The 1,389-nt window shown below is 38.1% G+C and overlaps 1 protein-coding gene across 1 annotated transcript in view; it reads right to left on the bottom strand.

The window, feature by feature from the left end:
* Nucleotides 1-1,335, bottom strand: part of LOC140344955 (protein ELYS-like) — a gene marked incomplete at its 5' end in the record, with an annotated part of 19,660 nt that extends 18,325 nt beyond the window's left edge. Inside the window, one exon of the mRNA XM_072432142.1 lies at nucleotides 1,020-1,335. Coding sequence (XP_072288243.1) covers nucleotides 1,020-1,335 — 316 coding nt within the window. The remainder of the gene's footprint in view (nucleotides 1-1,019) is intronic.
* Nucleotides 1,336-1,389: the final 54 nt, after the last annotated feature.

Raw genomic sequence — 1,389 nt, 5'->3', positions numbered from 1 at the left:
AAGGATAGTTGTAATTTATTGGACGGTTTTATTATTCAAAGTTTATTACACACCTGTCTATGGAAAGTTTTCATGTTGTACAGCCCACAGAAAGAAGAAAGATTGTATGGACAACTGTGCTGCTCTTCCTCACAGGCTGCACAGTTTGTATCTTGCAGGAGCATTACAGGAAAGTAAAAAAAGTTTTTTTTTTGTAAGATGGAATAAAAAGATAAAGTGTATGTGAACCCATAAATAAAAATTGTTAAAAAAAAATTGAAAATGGTTTGGCTGGGCAGGGAGTGTGTCAGCAAGCACAGCAGAACAGAGATGTGCTTGTACAAACATCACATTTGCCAGGTGATGTCACAGGGCTTGGTGTGTGGCAAAATGGACTATGGTAAATATAAAGCATAGCATTTGTATGTCCAAGCACAAGTTCCAGTATGAATCTGACAGTATGACAATGTACTTCAGGCAGAAAAAGCAATAAAAGTCAATCATACCACAAAACATTAACAAAACAAACAAAATTTTGCAAACTTACATTCTAGAGACTCAGACTGTAACAAAAGAAAGTTAAAGCGTACCTAATTTCAGAAATTTCAGTTTACATAAAAGGGTAGACAACCCTTTTATGTAAAGTAAAAATTCTGTTTGTTAAAGCATTTTTTTTTTTTGTGCAACACCCTTTTCTTTTAAAAATAAATAAATAAATACTCGATTGCCTAGGGAGGGTGCTACTTCTGCGTATGTCCCAACGCCCGAGCCTTTTCGTCAAAAGAGAAACATTTGCTGATCTCACGCATGCTTAGTGAGATCAGCAAGTTTTTTTTCCAAACTACGGCACCTAATCTCGCGTCGGAAGAAGAGGTGAAGATGGCGACGCCCGGAGACGGATACCCGGACGATGCGGGACACCTCCGGACCGATCGACTGCTGTACGGGATTTTTTTGTTTTAAGCTTACTTCCTCTTTAAGGATTTTGTAATTTCACTTAACACAAGCAGATATGCCGGTATTACCAACTCTAAGAATACTGAAGCAATAATTGAACACATTTAATACACAAATATACAAAATCATTAAGTAAAGTACATACCGAACCAGGAAGTACAACAGCTTTAACAACTCTTGAAATGCTAACATCATATAGGCAGAGTACACTGCTTTCTGCTTCTACTAGCCCCACAAGTAATCCGGTCTTCTTTTGCCATGTAAACTCTTTAACGGTAACAACTGTAGGAGGTCGTTCAGTCACGCCGCTAAAATGGTAGGCAGAAAGCCTTTCACCTGTCAATGCATTTGTAACTTCCAGCTGAGGTCCACAAGCCAGCCAGGCTAGTCCAGCTTTACCTTTAAAAACATGAGAGAAATTATCAGAAAAAAAATTAAGACAGTGTTGGGCAT

The sequence above is a fragment of the Pyxicephalus adspersus genome, unplaced genomic scaffold (genome assembly GCF_032062135.1).
Source record: "Pyxicephalus adspersus unplaced genomic scaffold, UCB_Pads_2.0 Sca246, whole genome shotgun sequence".
NCBI lineage: Eukaryota > Metazoa > Chordata > Amphibia > Anura > Pyxicephalidae > Pyxicephalus > Pyxicephalus adspersus.
Note: the sequence above shows the minus strand (reverse complement) of the source record. Positions and strands in the feature narration are given on the sequence as shown.